Source organism: Megalops cyprinoides, chromosome 4 (assembly GCF_013368585.1).
Source record: "Megalops cyprinoides isolate fMegCyp1 chromosome 4, fMegCyp1.pri, whole genome shotgun sequence".
NCBI lineage: Eukaryota > Metazoa > Chordata > Actinopteri > Elopiformes > Megalopidae > Megalops > Megalops cyprinoides.
The window spans coordinates 27,643,969-27,660,206 of record NC_050586.1 but is presented as its reverse complement, the minus strand read 5'-3'; the positions used below and the strand labels follow the sequence as shown (position 1 = coordinate 27,660,206).

General features: G+C 43.7%; 1 protein-coding gene across 1 annotated transcript in view; it reads left to right on the top strand.

The window, feature by feature from the left end:
• ipo11 (importin 11) overlaps window positions 1-16,238 on the top strand; it is a 157,004-nt gene that overhangs the window by 96,029 nt on the left and 44,737 nt on the right. Inside the window, exons 25-27 of the mRNA XM_036527298.1 lie at window positions 10,929-11,024; window positions 11,673-11,786; window positions 14,109-14,230. Of these exons, the coding sequence (XP_036383191.1) occupies window positions 10,929-11,024; window positions 11,673-11,786; window positions 14,109-14,230 (332 nt within the window). The remainder of the gene's footprint in view (window positions 1-10,928; window positions 11,025-11,672; window positions 11,787-14,108; window positions 14,231-16,238) is intronic.

The following is a 16,238-nucleotide window of genomic DNA, read 5'->3' as shown; positions in this document are numbered from 1 at the left end:
TGAAAACAGTCTGACTGAGGGGAAGAAAGAGGACGAAAACACTCACACACTTGTTAGCTATCTGTGCTCTTTCATTGAGGCAGTTTGGTCTCATTTTTTATTTGTCTGTTTGCATATTTATTTGCAAAGGTCATGCATGTCTCTTTTCTCATTTCACCTGACAGGGTGACTATTTGGTGGGGAAATGGGGTGGGGGGGATAATAAAAATAGTATTGGGGCCTTCACTTGTGCCCCAAAGGGTCAAGTATTAGTTGTTTTCTATTCTCATTTGACTGTCATACATGCAGAGAGCTGTTGCAATGCAAACAGCTATCTCATAGCAAAGGCGCAGGCAATGTTGACTAGAACTAGGGCTTTGGGTGGAGCTGTCTTGCATAGTCTATCAGGTGAGAGTGAGCTATATCATATTTCTTGAACAAAATGGTAACCGACTCATAAAAAGCACTTGTCCTGAGTTCATTATAACCCCTTTTCCATAGTAGAGCTGGAACCAGGCTGGCTCATTATACCCCTTTCCTACAGTATAGCTGCAACCAGGTTGAGTCACTCAGTGTTGGGGTGGTGTAGATTCAGTCCGTTTGCTTTTACCCTGAAGTTTTGTCCTGTCTCTGAAATCATACCTCTGAAAATGAGACCTAGCTTTGCACTTTAATCAACTAGACCTTGTGATGCTGCAAATTTAATGTCTGAAAAGTAGTTTCAGGGCTGTCACATGGCCTAAATCATAAGCTGAATTTATTTTTTTACGTAAATTAATTTGCTTCTGAGCGATGTCGCCTTCAAAAAAAGCAGACACGGTTGATTTGGTGATGCCATGTAAAGGGTCAATATTTATATCAGTCAAATTAAAGTTTCACTTGTTAATTAAAGGTACCTTTCTTGTTTTTTATTTTTTGTTTGTTCGAATCATATTTAGAATTAGAAATTTAGAAAAGGAATGCAAAATTAATTAGGTGTTCTACAAAAAAGTGATTAACTTTCAATGTTACCACAAGGAGATTAATATAGGCTGTTCTTTAACCTTCTTTTTATTTCTATTACTTGGTCTTAATACATTTTTTAAAGAGCATAAACATCAAAGTCTGAGAATTAAGACTGTTAATATTACGAATATATGAAAAAGCACTTAAATGCCACGTAGCCGCTGTAGGCCTTGCTGATAGACCTTTCTTTGGAGCATGACGTTAGTCTCAGTGACGAGACTGTCAAAGCCGCTATTGATCACCTGATCGTGTGAGTCCTGAGCGTGCACCCATTTTCAACGGCCTTTCTCACTCCCGCGTCTGAGAGAACGTGTACGTTTTGTACTGTGGGCGAGAGATCGATACGTCCTGGTCCTTTCTGCAGAAGAATTATGTGCTCTAATTGTCCGTTACTTCTTACGGAGAGGCAAAAAGAGCTTGGGCTTGTTTTTTGTCCAGTCATTGTCGCTTGGAAAGTATTAAAAGTAACAGAATGCATTCCCTGGGTCTCAAAATGCTTCACAGGGAAAATAACACAGTGCAGCGATGGTGACTCATCTCATCCACAGCCAATGTGTGAGGCCCACCTGGGTGACCTGTTGTGGCCATTTTGTGTCTGAAACAAGTTTGAGAAGAGTTTTCTCTCATGGTGGCGGAGCCAACAAGCTTCTTCTGTGGAACTATAGTGCGTAGGATCTGGTGGCTCTAAGCCAAGATGTGGTGCTGTGTATGACCTGCTGTTTAAGACCAAAAGGTCTTTTGAGGAAATCTGACCAACTGGATTTCCTCTGGCAAAGGAAAAGGAAATCTGACAATGCATATCCAGTCAAGCACAGCCAGGCTTTGAGCGTAAAGCCACTAGGCCAATAAACACTACACCAAAGGTTCAGTAAACACTACACCATATTGCTGCCCCACAATGGTGGTTGAGTGGTCTGATCAGCTGGACAATGGTTGTAGAATGTTGTTTAGCCTTAAATCATCCAATAAAGACCTAGCTGTGTACATGTTTTGTTTTTAAGAACACTTACAGAAATTTTGGCCTTACTTTCTGCCCAATATTTTTTGCATTTGGTCCGGAGTAATACATTAGGGGTCGGTAGTAGTTTATGTGTCGTACTGTAATGATGGTGATGGGGCAGTGTATGTTTTTAAATTGGCGTAATTGCATTGACCCTGCAGGCTAATCTCATTAAGAGCTGGTAATGAGTTTAAGATGCTTGGACCGCTGCGATCCGCTGATTGCATTAAGCTCAACATTTTCCTAATGCCACAAAAAGTGCTTTGTTTTTGTGCTCATTCATTCATCATTATACCGAGCGTTAACTCACTTATCAATAAGAAGGTTTTAAGTGCAAAATTTTCCATTTTAATTGCACGTTATGCTTTAAATGCTAGTTGGTAAGTTTCCCCCCATCTGCCGTTCGGGTTAAGTAATACTTTCTGACAGTCAGTTTATAAATGTGGTGACACTTTTTGGAATGCATTATGTAAAGCACATTTGATTTGCATTTTTCCCTTTTTATTTTGGTTGAAGAGGAAAAAAACACCCCCTGGTTACGCCTGTTGTGCTATGCTAACGAGGTGAGGAAACGGCCATCAGCGGTGCGACTGGCGGAATCAAGGCTGTGTTAAATTAGAGTTAGTCCGCGGTGCCGTGAAAGCACTCTGAGTGATTCTCTTTAACGAGACCTTGTCAGCTCCGGTCTCTGCAGTGAATCTGTTCCGGCCACGGCCTTGGAGGGTGAATCGCCGTGGCAACGAGCGGACACAGCAGAGTGGTGACCGTGGGAGCTGGTTTCCAGAACAGCTTTCGTGATTTTTTTTTTCCTCTCTTTATGTGGATGTTTTCCCACAAGATGTTTCGCATGAAAGATTGTTTTAAGGGAAATCGCCAGGCAACATTCTTGGTGAAAAACTTCAGCCACCCAGGGAAATTATCTCTGCAAAATTAAAAATTGGGCCTGTTTCAAGATACAGTCAGGCCACAAGGTAACTGAAATTAATTTCCTAATAATGTGTTTACCATTCAACAGATGATCCTAATTTAAACATGGCCCCAGAGTTGTCATTTCGATAAACACATTCAAAAGCTAGTCCCCGCATGGAAATTTCTGAATTTTCCAGGACCTGCAGAACCTTTTCATACAAGACTAATTTTCAGTGCGGAGGTTTTTACGTCATAGAGGCGCTCTCTCTCAGAGATTTGGATTCAGGGTCTCTGAACACCCTCTTTGAGGTTCTGCTTGTGTTTTCCTCCACGGCTCATAATTGTGAAATTGATCTCTTTAATTGGGTGCTGCCTGCCATTCCAGTCAAAAAGTTTTGCTGGTTGAAAAGTACCTCCAAAATCTTCAAGGACATTAATTATTGTCATACACTACAAAATGTATACACTCAAAGCTCACAGTTGAAGTCAACCTAAGTTGATTTGTTTTAACATTGAATACATTTTACAGCTTGATGCTGACCAAAGCTGCTAACATGTTTGTGGCTGCCACAGCAACGTCCTTTCCTGGAAGCGAACCCGCAACCCCTCTGAACTAAAGCCTAGGTTCTGCAGAGAGGCCTGATTTCCTTGTGTCATCCTCAAAGCCCCCATCACTCGTTGCAGCCAAGGAATTCTTGGGCTCCTTCTCACTTAGCTGGAGATTCAAATGGGCTAATGATGGGGAGATTCAAATGGGCTAATGATGGGGAGATTCAAATGGGCTAATGATGGTGAGACACGGCACAGGTTGCCCATGGGCATGCGTCATTAAAACCCCCTGCCTATCACCTGGCCATGCTCACCAGCAGCATGCCAAGCCTGTCCATTCAGCCAGCCTTACACACTTCTGGTGACGGCCGTGCGCTTAACTGAGATAAGCATGTGTCTGCCTTTGTGAGCATTGTGAGTGTGTGACCTCCATCTCCTCTTACCTAATGAGAATCACTAACTCTGCCCCGATTGAACGGGTGGGTCACCTGCAGCTTTTCATTGCTCCTTTTTGTGCATGTAGTATCTTGGTGTACTATAATATTGTCGCACAAAACCTGGTTGTCTGGCCTGATACATGGCTAATGAGCAAGGCTAGTTAGCACACTGACCACAGTATCCCTTGTCACATGATAGGGGGTGGGCCCTTTTGGTTGGATCTCTACCAGTGTACTCATGGATATGGTGGAACTGTTTTGAAAGTTACAACAATGTGGATCAGGTACATCTACTGCTTGGTCGTATGGCCCGCAGTGCTGATAGCAGTTCACTGGGGATTTTATATATTCCTTTATGAGCTACAGAGAGAAGGACTGCATCCCTACAAAACAGGAAAAGATCATTTGTCCTGGGTTTGTTTTTGTGTGTGTGTGTGTGTGTGTGTGTGTGTGTGTGTGTGTGTGTGTGTGTGTGTTTGAATAAGACTTGGCCTTGGCTGTTGTGTGTGAGTATCCGTTTGTTTGTGGGTTGTCACCGAGGGAAGGAGTGTTGCATTGTAATTTTTGTGTGATGACAACCGCCAATTTGGCAGGCGTGGAGCAGCAAGGCCGCCAGCGGGGGCGGTATCTGTCTGTGTCACAGGCGGCGAAGGCAGGACTTTTAAAAATGACACCTACTAATTCTCGGCGAGGTGGAAGGGATATTTAACACCACACAGCGAGCCCTGTCCCGAAAGAATGCTTTCCCCCGTGGACATTCGGGTCGATCGGATTTGATACATGCCTGCCCCGCTGTCGCTCCTCTACAGGCCTCGCTGAGCAGCCATCAGAAGGTCAACTGCAGCGGTTTTACAGGACTCACCCAATTTAGGCCTGCTCTCCCAGGCCCAGCACCTTCTTAACTGCCAGACAAAGCAGGGCCTGAGGTTAATGTGGCTTCACTTAAGACCCCAGATTACCCACAATTCCCAGATGTTGCTTTCGCTTGTTACTTAATCCTTGTGGGCATGCCCCTATCCAGGGGAACTAACATACAGGAGGAGGGCCTGAGCCAGGATTTGAGCCTAAAACCACATTACCAGTTTCATAACCACTGCACCATACTGCTGCCCTAGAATGGTGGTTGAGTGGTTTGATCAGCTGGACAGTGGTGTATGTTGTTTTGACTTAAACGCCTCCAGTACAGACCTAGCAGCGTATATGTGTCAGATATTGTGACATGTTTTGATAATATAAAGCCATTAGGCATGCAGATTAATGAGGATAATTGCTAATTACAGTCCCAGTGCTGTCCCTCCTGAAAAGGCTACTTAGTCTAATCTCTGCCTTCTGCTGTAAGTAAACAGCATAGTGTAATTTGTAATTTGCTAAGCATTTATGTGGAGTGGAAAAAAAATTAGGGAACCATTATCACTTTGTTTTCGGTTGTACTTAGCTCTAAGTTATGCACTGCACCTCGGGAGTGCCATCAGGTGCCACTATGTAAGTTGTCCTGGGTGAATGTGTCTGCTTAATAGATCAATGATTAATAATAGTAATAAAAATAAAACCATTAACAGAAGTGGAGTCTGAGTGTCTTTCCATTCTTGAACTGTGGAGGTAATTTCATTTCTGCGTTTGTAGTGCTGCTGGGTGCAGTCGCCCATTTAGGAGGAACGTTCATTTTTCTAATCAACTTATTGTCTGTAACTTGTGGATTCATTCCTTTTTTGTTTTTTTTTTCACCAAAGTGCTGCGTTTTTTCCTTCTTGTAAAATGTATGGTGTTCATGTCAGGTTGTATTAGAAACATTCATTATGTTGTTTAAACGTGCAGTTTTCTGTGTGCTGTGTGTTGGAGATATTTCCTTGCCTCAGCGTATATCACGTATGTGAGCCCCGCAGAGAGAGAGAGTGCTTAGGGGAATGTACTCTGTGATATGAATTCAAATAGCAGCCCTGAGCATATTAATGTCAGCAGGAAAAAAAATGATAAGCCTCCGAATCCTCCCCTCCTGTATTACCCCCCAGCCCTTAGGAGCTCCTGTTCAATATCTTTCATGCACCTGGTTCTCCAAAATGAAGTATTTATATACATGTATACACATATACATACAGATATGTAGGCGTATGTATAACTGCTGAGTGTGTGAATTCTCCAAGTACTTTCCAAAGGTTTATAAAGGCCAGTTCTGTCAGGGTCCACTGTCACCATTGTGTCAAAAAGTGGTACATCATCAAAAAGCGACACTAAAGGAGACACACGGCGGTGCACCACGGCGTTTACTGTGTGCTTGGCTGCCAAGGTTCTGGTACCTCCTCAACTTGAGAATGCTTGGGATTCATATGCCGCGTATATGAAGTCTGTACATGGGGCTCTGTGAAAAGACTGTACCCACGAGAGGACAGCAAAGCAGCAAGCAACCCCTGCTCCCACACTACTGGTGGGGGACATCTCAGGGTTATTGTAAAGCCTGAATTTATCAGACACTGGGTTCTCCTCTTAAAAAAGAGCTATGCAGACGGAGCTTTCATTCCACTGGTGAGTAGATTTTCTTCCCTTTGCGTTTGCTGACAGATCATGAATTTAACGCGGTGTCCCTCTGCAGAATCCTTTGTTGTTGGAGACTCCAGACACTCATTAAAATGTCGTGCTTGAAGTGCTAATGTTTCTAAAGCATCCCTTCCCACCCCTCTGCCCTCACCTGTTCCTGTGTGGTCTGTAACCCCCACACAGATAGTGTGTAATGTACTGGACTATTTCAGGCTGAGTGACCTGGTGCCTCAGGGCAGGGCAACAGTTTGGCGTAGTGGTCGTAGTCAGGAGATGGAAAAGGCCGTGAAGATCCCAGTGACACTTACTGCAAATATTCGGTTCCCCAATGTCCTGGCCAAATTCACAGTCTGGTTCTCTCAATCTGGCCCTGTAATAATCCACCTGTTTGTTTGGCTACATAACTACCCCTGTACCTTGGTAAAAAAGAGGTGAGCATTTCTGCAGTAAGATGGCCGCCATTTCCATCCAGGCAGGGCTTACGCATGATGCTTGAGCTGAATCTTAGGAGAGAGTGAGGGAAAAGGAAGCATCTGCTTTTAATTTCATGTTTCTTCAAAACTTTCTCAGAATTTTTTCTCAAGTGCATCTTGAAAACAAACAGTTTGTGATTTTGTGAATTTTTTCCTGATATGAATTTGTCAAATGAGGTACTTTTTAGGTTTAAAAAAAAAAAAACATTATGGAAGATTAAAGAGGAGCAGTGACAATCATGGCTAACAGTAGTCTCCAGCCTTGTTGATGTGTAGTCCTTTACAACACAGTCATACCACAGAGACGGTATCTAAGCCAGAGCCAGAGGGGAGAATGCATTAGCAGCCCGAGTCCTGGCTGTCATTTCTCCATGATGAAGTGGGTGTGGGTGACTTATAATGACTCTGTGATCTGCATGACTGTGTTTTTTTTCCCTTTATTTCAGATTTTAGAGCAGTCAGATCTCACGGCTTTATCATCTTAAAGTCCAGAGGCTGTTTTGTTTGTACATCTGCCGAGGTTAAGCGTTTATTGATTGGAGAGGACAGAGGAATCTTAATGACGAGAACAGGCTGTTCAGCGACCGTCTGTAGTTTTGTCGTGTCGCCTGTGGTCTCGTGTGTGCTGAGCACGGCATCACACCTGCTCTTAAACACGCCAAGCATCTGCGCGGGTCATAGCCTGCTTCTTCATGCATTAATAACAGGCTGTGTGAGTTACAGGCTTCCTCATGTCAGTGTGAAATTTACCTTGATCTAATAAATAACATGAAAAAAGAGGATTCTTTAGCTCTAGCCTTCCATGTCAGTTTATAAATCAGTCAACTTAAGTGTTATTATTTATTTTTTTGGCTGACAGGCGCCATCGTGAAGGATCACCTCCATGCTGTCTGTTTATACAGCGCTGTGCTATACTACAGGAATCGCCTGAACTGCGTTGTCCTGCAGTGCCCCAGCCTGGGATTTGATCCTGCAACCCTTTGGTTGAAATATGAAATATTATCCACACGCACAGCTGGAGATTTTACAGATGCCTGACATGAGCAGCGCCCTGCCAGGTTCCAAGCTTAGTTCCTCTACCGTTACAGCACACAGTAGCCCCTCCTTCTCCTTATTAAGCCTTACCCTGCAGTGGGATGGTCGTAGATGAAAATTTCTTTCTCATCTGCGCAGTCAGTCTTTTGTGGGTTTTGAAGATTATTATTTCACAGCTTTACTCTGTACTGATCCTTAAAAACCCTTGAGAGGAGAGGGACAGGGTCGTGGTGCAGAGCCACTTTTATACACTATAGGATATATATATATATATCCACACATGCATGGGGGTCACGACCTCTCTATCTGATCGTTTGGAACAGAGTGTACTGAACCGAGCCTCCTCCAGGGTTTTTTTGTTATACTATTTCATTTCAGTATCCCCACTGTTTAATCACACGGCAGATTAATTAGCTGCTTTTACGCCCACTGCCTGGCAGCTCAATCTTGAGGAACCCCCCCCCCATCCCCCCCGTCTACCCCCCCACCCCTCTTTGTCCAGCTCCTTCTAGTGCCCACTTCTTGCCCTCTAATATGTGTTTAAGGACTTCAAAGCCGGACTTGACTCCTACATTCAGAACAAAATTAAAGACTTCATATGAATAAGAAGTTTCTGCTTCTGCACAAGTACTGTTAAGTTTTATGTATAAGATGTGTGAAATCTCCCTTTTGTAAGTCTGTACATCACAGATTTAATGTGACCCTTCTTGACCCCCTCCACCCCCCAGTGATTCAGCAGACATTTTAATATTCATTGGCAGAATCCGAGTATGGCCTTTATTAAACTTTAAATTGGCACATGGCAGCTCTATGCTTCTGCATGAGTCACATGTCTTTGTAAGCCTGGACCCCAACACAGAGAGAGCCATCTTCTGTTAATTAATACATGTATGTAGTGCTTTCATTGCATCACAGTAACATTCTGCATGACAGTGTGCGGTTTTAGCGTGTATGGATGCACACACACATGCACATTTTTGTTTGTGTGTACGTGTGCATGTGTGTGTGTGTGTGTGTGTGTGTGTGTGTGTGTGTGTGTGTGTGTGTGTGTGTGTGTGTGTGTGAGAGAGAGAGAGGCTGTGCTGGTGTATTAAAATAGTGTTAGTGTGAAATTGTTTTAAAATAAAGTGTGATGGAGTATTTCGGCTGTGACACAGAGCCAGGGGGCCACTAATCACTCTGCAGTGCCGTTATAACTCCCACATTGTTTGCTAGCTAATGTCAGCTGAAACACAGCACTTTTGCTGCACGTTTAAAATGTACTTAGCAGTTTACTGAGTCGGTACTTGCAAATGAGGTTTGGAGGGTTGGCTCACGCTCGTCTGACAACGATGTGTGTGTCAATAACCTCCTTAGCATTGTCAGGAGACTTGGGAAATAAACAGGTATCCTCAAATCTGTTCTTCCCAAAAAGACTCATTCCTCTGGGGGTGGCCATTAACCAACCGGCAAAGTGTTGATGTTGGCTAAGGCTACTGCTTCAAATCGATGTTATATTAAATGTCAGTTTAGATTGGAATGTGTGTGTATTGATTTCAAACTGTAACTAGGTCATTTCTGCTGGAACTGCATTATGGCAGCGCATTAAACTCTTTCAGCCATGGTGCCGTTGGAAATTAATACACAGCCTTTCAGTCAGGGTCAGGATCCATGCTTTGCACAAACAGTGGCATCTCTGCCTCGGGCCAAAACAGCTCAGCATGTTTCGAGTTATTCCTCACGCAGATGTATTACATATACATATATCTGTTGCCAGGCAAAATGCGTAGGCTCATTCGTGTTATAATATCAATGTCTCATATGGACAGGTAGACCGGTATTACCACATAGGAGGAGAAAGAAGGTTGAAAAACCATGAAGGAAAAAGAGTGAGTTAAATGGCTGGTTTTTCAGGCTCTGGTGTCAGGAGCATCATCAGCACATAGAGAACCATCCTGTCTCCCAAAAGTGACATGCCCAAAAAGCTGTGTAAAAAAGAGCAAGCGGTACTTGCGGGTAATATCCTCGAGGAGTGGAGGGAAAGCGATTGCTGAAATGACACCAGAGCTACGTCTGTCAGCTGTAGGAAGGTCACTCCCGAAACCAGGACTGACAGGCTGTTACTGTGAGAGAACCTCTCACTGAACACGACTGAAAGGCTAAAATAAGCAATCAAAGTTAGGCTAAAATACGCCAGCTTTTAAACAATAAAAGTTTTAGCCTCCATATGCATCATAATATAAAACTACACATACAGTGCATAAGTCTTTATATACTGTTTTACCCATCATTAAAGTGCTTCCATAAGACCAGGTTGTATTACAAATTTATAGAAGAAGCAGAATTGAGTGCTTTTTGAGTCAATAGGACTGTTAAAGTTTTACACTAAATGTGATTAATTTTACATATATAAGTTTGATAGATGGAGAGTGAGATAAATATATGGATGGATGGATGGATACAGGCGATGGATAAAATAGTTCTGTCAATTTAAACCAACTGCTTTACAGCGGGGATCTCAGCAGACTACGGTCTGTGGAGCCCATTGGTCCATCCCCATTAAAAGAAAGCCCAGCTGGACAAGAATTTCCTTTGAATATAAAATGAATGGATAGATACTTTCAGGAGTTTGGTCAATTTAATCTAACAGCCATGCTGTGTAATAGGCTGTCATTCAAGGGTAGACAGGGAAATAACAGCCGGCGCCTTCATATCAGGCCATTTTGATGACTGCATGTCAAACAGAAAAGCCTTTTTGCCTAATGTCTTCTGCTCTGACCTCAGAATGACTTGTCAGGCTCAGCAGTTCTGACATGGCGGTAGCATTTTGTGTTCCTTGGTATGGACCGCTCAGGTGACTAGGCTGCTGGTCCATGGTGGACGGTCCAGCACACTAGCCTGACAGATCGCAGCATTGGAGTCCCTTCTCCAGTGGTTTCTTCCAGCAAGATTGAATCTCGTTTGGGACCTCTGTGGTGTTTCTCATTGCTGTGTTTATCCTTTTCCCTCTCTCCTCACCTCTGGCTGCAGGTTGTTGAAATTGCCATAAAGGTGAGCCCCATGCTGGGGTCCCTCATGTTCCAGCCTCTCTTACCTGCGGTTTTCCGAGGCATCGTGGATGGAGAGGTGAGTTTGCCCGGTAAAGCATGCGAGAACCTTAAAGAACCCAGTTATGGGTGGAGCCACTGTGCGCTGTCAGTCACTGACTCCTGGCAACCAATGAAGGCTTTGCTCTCGATAGGATTGGTTCAGATCTGTTCAAATTCACACATTTTAGACTTCAGGGAACTTCTCTCTCCCACTGCTGGGACTTTGTCATATTCTCTCATGGTTGTCTGATGTAGTGCATTTGCCTGCTTGTGTCGTGTCCTTTTTTATAATCACTCTTACAGCCACTGTGTCTTTTTCAATCAACATTTGCTTTTTATCTATATTTTGTCGTAAAATTGAACAGTAGCTCCACCTTGTAATGACCATTTTTAAATGTTTTTCTGTATTGCTTTTTTTGATTGCCTCTGGTTCTTCTGCTGTGTCTGCTCTTCTCTTCTCTTTGGTTATACCTACAATAGCGTTGTGCATTGTAGTTGTAGTTGTGCGAGGTGCATTGTGTCTGATTTATTGATTACTTGTTTTAGGTTTATTTGTTTTTAGTTTGTTGGTAAGTTCTTCCCTGGAGAATTACATGCATTGACCCTGCGTTAAATTTGATACTTATTGGGATTGTTTTTTTGTTGTATGATTACGATTATGATTTTGTGTGTTGTGCCTTTGCAGAGGTACCCTGTCGTGATGTCCACATACCTGGGCATTACAGGAAGAGTCCTTCTGCAGAATTCCAGCTTCTTCTCCACGCTGCTCTCTCAGATGGCCATGGACCTCGGCCAAGAGGTACAACAACCAATGAGCTGCCACTCTCATTTCTCTCCCAAAGACCAGCGCTGTCTGCCATATTTAAACACCAATGAGCTCCTGTTTCTATTTCTAGTCCAAAGGCCAGAGATGCCCTCTGCATTTAAAGATAACTATACTATGTGCGCAAAAGTGTACTGTGACGTTAAACCTGATAGATATGCTGATTCCATTGTTCGGTGTTGCATGAAAGAGGTGACGCTCTGTCGTTTTAATTCCGTTCTCTTTTATTTCTCTTATAAAATGCAGCCTGCTCTTATCCCTCAGATCTAAGGGTACTGCAGCGCGCACCTAGAACTTTCTCCAGACTCTGCACTCAACAGAAATGTAGATTCCATTCTTCTGGGTTGTGTGAAAGCCTGCAGTGGGAGGTTTTTGAGGACAGCTGCTTTGACATTTGCCGTCAGATGGCCGCGCGGCAAAAAATGCCTCTATTCCTGATTTACCCTCCATTAGAGTGATGCTGAAGGGCTTTGCCAGGGTGTCAGTGTTAGAATGTAATGCCTGGCCTTGTCTGGTGGAGAGAGAAGGAAAAATAACCATCTGCCTCAGAGAAATATGACCCCCCTATTAGTCATTGTAGGTTGCGAGAGATAATTGGTCCTGTTAAACAACATTATGTGAAATAGTTATAAACAAAAAGATGATCATATCGAAGGTCATTCTCAATGATGGCTGGCATTGTTGTTGTATCAGAGCACGGGCTGGAGGGAGAGCTGCTTTCTCACTTAACACTGGGAAATCAGTGGGTGTACTTAAAGTATAGCGGGGATGCTTATTGTTGTTGATTTACGTTTCAGAATAGATGTTCAGAGAGCTTTCTGTGGAATTAAATTTGTCGAGCTTTCATGTGGTTTGGATATAAGTGCAACAAACAACAACAACAAAAAAACTGAAATGTGTGTGGAGGTCATGTATGTCCAATCTAATTTCTCTGAGAAGAATTAGATTAGCTTTCCTCTGAATTGTCCTTTATTTTAAAAAATCCATTATAACGTACCCAAATGCATAAATGCAGTGCATGTAAACCCAGAGCCGTGCATGCGGTGTGTGTTATTAAATTGCGACGCTTTGTGAAAGTCACCTTGGATCGATGTGCCACTCAAGCGCAGGGCCGCTCCAGTGGAAGTGGAGTGATCCGATGGGGTTGTTACCCAGTAATCCAGTCCAGAGGTGTGCCTGATTACATGCGGACACGTCTCAGAAGGAATTCAAAGGTCAGGAACCTGCCTTGTGTATTAGATGTATTGTGTAGGGAGGGAGAGAGAGAACAGCCATCTCTGAAATCAACATGCCTCTGCAGAGGGTGTTGTGCCAACACGCTGGAAACATCCAGAAAAATCACCCAGTTTCCATTCTTTCCTCTCAGAGGTCTTTCTGTGAGAGAACACTCCAGCTGCCGCTGTAAGGTTATGGGTTCGAAACCCGTGGGTGACGGTTGGATGTTCGCTTAAACTCAGAGTAGCCTGAGTTTATATGCAGGTTTGTGAAAGGAAAACTCAGAATCTGGCCCTGGATGAGGGCCTCGGATCTACAGATCCAGCTCACATGGGGATGTTCTCCCTCTTTCATTTTTGACTGGATCAAATGAAGCTGCATCACTTTTTAAGAAAGCGATTACTCCAGAGATGCACACACAAGCACATGTAGGACAAAAATACAGTATGCATAAATAAAAAAAAAAAACCTTGCATATAATATACAACTAAATATATAAAATGTAAAATATAATAGTAATAGAATAATATTTATATATAGGTTGTTGTTTTTATTTATATATATATATATATATATATATATATATATATATATATATATATATATATATATATATATATATAAACAACACTCGGTTCATTTTGTACCTGGCAGAGTTCTCTGTGCATCTGTGATTTCCTTCCCAGTGGAGCCACATGCTGTTTTTTGGCTTGCCTTTCACCCCAGGCTATATCATCAGTATGCTCCCTGCTGAACGTTCCCCGTGCTCAGTGCCACGGCGAGGACTCGGTGAGCAAACAGGCCTGGCATGTGTATATTAAATCAGCTCGTAATTACCACAACATCTGCCCTGCGGTGGTGGCGGAATTAGGGGAAGCATCGGTGGAATTATTGAGGCGGTACCAACTCACTCCCACTGCTTTTAGGCACAGAAAGTTACTTTGTTTCGTCCAACGCTGCGCCGTCCCGATTTGTGTCACTTGTGTGAATGCCGAATCACTTGGGCGCCTGTGAGCTTGCAGCGTTGCCGGATCTTGTGAACTTTTTTGCCGATGTTGTTGTCTTGTGGCTTGACCGTGACAGACGGACCAGCTCCTCGGGAGCATGATTGAGATGTGGGTGGACCGCATGGATAACATCACCCAGCCAGAGAGAAGGAAGCTGTCGTCCCTGGCCCTGCTCTCTCTCCTCCCCTCAGATAACAGGTGAGTAACACAGTAGACAGGTAACACATTCACTCACCTGGAGCACAGGTAAAAGCATCCAATTCCCTTTCATTTCCGCCCAGTTAGCCTTACTCAACTTCTCCAACTGTTGATGGAACTGTCAGAGGGTACACACGTATGCTTTTTTATGAATGAACTGATATGAAAGAGCCCAGAGGTTGGTCACATGCTCAGCCAGGATTCAAGACTGGAATTCCTGCAGGTTTTATACCTTGTTGGTCAGCAGCTAATTAAACGCCAGGGACGCTATGCCACATCATTCTGCTCAGTCAGACTCCAGTTCCTGCAGGTGAGTCAGACCTTTCACTCTGAGAGGGATAGAAGACATTCTGCCTGGACCGGCAGAGGGTCAGCATCTTCAAAAGGCGTCATGGGAACATCATGACTCCTCCATCATGTGTGCATGTAAAAAGAGGGCCTTTTCACTGCCTTTTGTGCTGCTGTGTCTGATCCATCCCTCTGGACAAAAAAGAAAAATGAAGCTGTCGTGATTGATTTTCCCCGAACTTTGAGTAATGACCCCATAGCTGATCCGAGGATAATGGATCCAGGCCCGGATCAGTGACCATTTACTTTCAGCTAGCCGTCTTATTCAACAAAGCGTAACTTAGCCAGAAAAACCCCCGGCACCTCCTGTACAACACAGAACAGAGTTCAGAGGGAAATCTGAAGAGCACCTCCAAAGACAGCAGTTCATGCCTGACGAATCCAAATTGGCTTGCAATGAAAGAAAGTCTTTCGATTTCTTGAACTGCCCAATTTGTGGGATTTCTGGGTCAACGCAGGCTCTCATTGTTGGGATTAGTGTCGCCTCGTCAAATCGGAAGCCTCGCTGAATGAGAAGGGGGATGAGCTGGGTTGTAAGAGTCATGATGAGTCAGCGTGATATGTCAGTGCGGAGAAACGGCTGGAATCTGTTCCATCACATCGGTTCACCTCTGACCCCATGAGACACCTCAGCTAGATATTCAGAGCCATACCCCAGTGTCCTCATGCTGACCAGCTGAAGCACAGAGAGGCTGGGTTTAGATATTTCTTTCATGGGAGACATTTCTGGCAAAACTAGGTTGCTGCTATAAGTGGTGGTGAGGACACCATACTGTGAAAGGTGCTGCTCCTTTGGTGAAATGTTGAACAGAAGTCCTGACCAGAATCATGGTCCAGTTCCCAGACTAGCTTTCTGTATCTTGGCATGTGGTCACCCCACCAGAGGTGATTGGCTATGCAGTCCTTTGCAGCCCCTACCCACCTTGGTTAATGGGAGTTGAGATCTCAGCGTCCAGAGTCCTCACTTGAAACTTTTATAAAGAGCATAAAGTTTGAATCAGAGAGAACCTCTGACCTCACTGCACTCATTCCCAAAGATAATTTTTGCATGTATTTTATGTCCACAGTGAGATATCTCACACTTCCCACCCAGCATTTTGGATACATGTGCTCTTGTTAGTGTTAGGCTCGGTTTCCAAAGACAGCTTCAGATTTTCAGCCTGTGAACAGGACCTGATGAATGATGGAATGAAAACTGCGAATGAGAATAGTTTAAAAAAATGTAGTATGCTAGAACATTGCACAGTAACAGGGAGTTATTTTCCAACACACACACTCACACAAAACAAGGCAGCATCTAACTTCATAAAACTTCCAGGCTCTGTTCTGTAGTTTGTAGTCTGTTTTGTAATTGCAATGGATGATATAAACTTGGAGAGGGGGGAAAAAAAGAGAACGTGGTTCAAATTGTCTGCTGTCTGCTGCTGGTGAAGCATCCCATTTTCCCAATGTGTCTGTTTGTACAAAATGTCTGTGGTGATAACATGTAAATCAGCAATTCAGTTAGTTTTCTTTGTTTTCCCCTCAGACCTGAGAATTGCAATTTCACGTGCGGAAATGATCGTCAGCGCAGCATTGCGACCAGAGGGAATTGGCTAGCCTTGCATTATCATCTTTTTACAGAGAGGGCAGAACCCTGGGAGGTTGAGAGTGTGCAGGA